The sequence below is a fragment of the Octodon degus genome, unplaced genomic scaffold (assembly GCF_000260255.1).
Source record: "Octodon degus isolate 3935 unplaced genomic scaffold, OctDeg1.0 scaffold00011, whole genome shotgun sequence".
Classification (NCBI taxonomy): Eukaryota; Metazoa; Chordata; class Mammalia; order Rodentia; family Octodontidae; genus Octodon; species Octodon degus.
The window spans coordinates 14,563,174-14,566,389 of record NW_004524587.1 but is presented as its reverse complement, the minus strand read 5'-3'; the positions used below and the strand labels follow the sequence as shown (position 1 = coordinate 14,566,389).

General features: G+C 44.7%; 1 protein-coding gene across 1 annotated transcript in view; it reads right to left on the bottom strand.

Moving 5' to 3' along the window:
* Positions 1-3,216, bottom strand: part of Ranbp10 (RAN binding protein 10) — a 75,710-nt gene that overhangs the window by 16,163 nt on the left and 56,331 nt on the right. The window contains exon 4 of the mRNA XM_004625855.3: positions 1,562-1,729. Coding sequence (XP_004625912.1) covers positions 1,562-1,729 — 168 coding nt within the window. The remainder of the gene's footprint in view (positions 1-1,561; positions 1,730-3,216) is intronic.

The following is a 3,216-nucleotide window of genomic DNA, read 5'->3' as shown; positions in this document are numbered from 1 at the left end:
GGGGGGAGGGGGGAGAAGAGAGAAGAAGAAGCTGTAAGGATATGAAGGGCAGGTAGCCAAAAGGACTGAGCCCAGCTGCAGAAAGGCAGATGAAGTGAGGCTCAGGTATAAGGTAAGATTCCACATGACGGCGCCTTGAACTCTATCAGGAGATAAACCCAGAGCCAGAAAATAGCTGGAGTCAGAGAGCAGAGTTGGGAACAAAAAGCCCACTTGAGAACTTAGGCTCAGCCTCCAGCTATGAGCTCCTTACCAACTGGTCAGTTTCAGAAGGTTTCCTCAGATGTGCACCCAGGGCAACTCTGCATCTTTATTAAGGCCTGTGGCATCCAACTACCCTCATGAAGAATGCTGGCTAGTGGATCATCAGTTACCAGTAAACCCAATTCCCACTGCTCTTCTGATTCTGGCTAGTAATTTCCTAGAGAAGCCACAGAGAGATTCTGGGGATGGCAGCCACTTTCTTTAGCCAAAGAAAACAGGCATGCAGGGAACAAAATATCCAGCTACCTTTTCGTGCAGGGCCTGGCAGCCTGGCTCATGGTACTGTCACTCTTCTCATTATACTTATCTGTGAGAATTAGGGGTGGCCAGATCAGAAATGTTTGCAAACCCAGACAGGAAATCCCAGTGGTTAGGGGCCAGGGTGAACATACCAGGACCTGCCAGGACCTAGCAGGGAAAGGGTTCAGAATAGCCAAATTCTGTCTGTCCCAAGTTCTGATCCTAGGTGTCCACACATGTACAGGATGGCTTCTGCCAAGAATCCTTCAGCCTCCATCTCCCCCACTGACTGCCATTCTCCTATATTTCTTTTCCTGGTTAGCAGTACCTAGTCCAGCCACCTTTTTGACAGTCCTAGCAAACAGACCTCTGTCAGCCCTGATGGGCTACTCTGGGCCTTTGTCAGGCCTGAAACCCACTTCCCCACAGATCACCACTGCGTTCCCTAGGCTGCCTTTCCCCAGCCTTTCCCTCTAGTCCATCTACCTCCCAATCATGATTTCACTGAAAATGACTTTTTCTATGTTAACTCTGCCCAGGCTGCTACTAGTGAATTATGAACATCCCAGAAAAGTAATGACTCCAACCTATCTGTTTACCTCTTATATCAGTACACTCTTCACTGTTGCTTTTACGTCCTGTACTAGTATAGCTCTCTCTATTGCTCCACAGCAACTACCATCCTGATGAGCAAAAGTGCTGGCCAAAGTCTAGGCCAGGTCACAGGCATGCAATCCCCCACCACTGATAACTATGTAAACTTCTTATCCAGTGCCAAACCCTGCTCACAAGTGCCACAAAGGCCAGGATCATGACCAGACCACTGTGCACTCTCACTTCCCATCCTGGGCTTAATAAATGTTGCTGAATTGATAGTTCAACAAAGGGCATGGCCCTGCTAGCCCTCATGGGGCTCTAATGGTTGGAAGCAGCTGCAGTTCCCAGAACTCAGCAAAGGCTTCATGACATGGCTTTCACGTCAAGGTCTATCTTTGGGTCTCTCACTAACTAAAGTGGCTCCAAAGAAAAGATCCTCCAAGGTCCCCTATGTACCTACCAAGGCTGTGGCCATTCTTTGTGTAGAAACAGGTGCCATTGATGAGGTTAACACAGCAGCCAATCACATCTCCTGTGGTGAATGTAGGACCATAGGGCTGGCCCGTCCCAGAGGAGCAGAAGGAATGTCCATCATCACCATGGTAACCATAGGAATGTTTGTCCCAACCTATGGGGGAAAGACAGACGCAATAGCTGAGAAGACATGACTGGGAAAGGGACAACACAGACACAGAACACAGAACATCTTCCAGGCCTCAGCCCCTCTTCCCAGGCTGCCTCAGTCTTGGCCCTTGTGGCCACTCAACAAGGCAGGCATGGCCAGGCTCTGGCTGTGCCAAACACACATCCTGGCAGTGAGTTCAGCAAGGTGCCATCCTGAGGAGCTCAGGCTGCTTGGCTAAGGAAGTGGTCCAAGCTGCAGACACTGGGAACCAAAACCTTGAAGGGACTTATCAGGTGATACAACAAGGATGCAGTTGGGGGGCCTTAAGAAAGACAGGTCTGGAGCTGACCTCACAAGCCTATCGTGCTGTGTTATTAAAATGTTTAGTATGAGGAATGACTTACCTATAATAAGTCTTTGCTTTTTTAACATTATAGTTCAAATGAGTTTTAACAAATGTATATACGAGTTGCAATAAAACATTTCCATCACTCCAAAATTTTTTCCTTATGCCTTTTACATTTGATGCACACTACTCACTGCTAGTTGCTTCCAACAGTTACTGATTAGATTTGTTCCTATGCTTTTGTTTTTTCTAGAACCTGATAAAAACAAAATCACAGAATACAGCTTTCTGCACTTAGTATTTTGAGATTCCTCCATGTTGCTAGGTTTGGCCTATTCACATTTCACCTCTTTTTGTTGCTAAGTAATATTTCTTTCTTTCTTTTTTTTGGCAGAACGGGGGATTGAACTCAGGCCCTTGTGCTTGCCAGGGAAGCGCTTATTCTACTGAGCTATCTCCCCGGCTTGCTAAGTAATATTTCAACTTATGGCTATATCATGCTTGTCTTTGCATTTACCGATGGATGACATTTGTTTATAATTTTTTGTTATTATGAATAAAGCAACAAATATTTATAAAGAGATCTTTGTGCACACATGTTTTTTTTTTTTTTTTTTGCACACATGTTTTTATTTCTCTTAGGTAAATACTAAATATACTTAGAAGTATTATTGCTGGGTCATAAGATAAATGTTTAACCTGATAAGAAACTGCCAAAGTATATTACAAAGTGGCTATGCTATCAGCATTTCCAGCAGTACTGTATGAGTTCCGTATCCTCAACAACAGGAGACATACTCAGTTGCTGAGTTCCTGTTTTCGTCTTTCTTTAACTATTTTATTGTATTTATTTTTTTATTTAACTATTTTAGCAGATATGCAATGGTTTGTTTGATTGCTCTTTTGTTTTTAATTTTTAGTTATTTTATGCTGTTTTCTTTTATGCAGTGGTTTTAATATCACTTGGTTTTACTTTGCATTTCTTCAATGATCAAGAATGCTGTAGGGGCTGGAGAGATGGCTCAGTGGTCTAAAGCACCTACTTAGAACAAGCTCGGCAAGGCATCAGGGACCGCGGTTCAATCCCCCAGCACCACATGCCAGCCAGCCCCGCCCCCTGGTGGGCTGAGCTGGCCACACACAC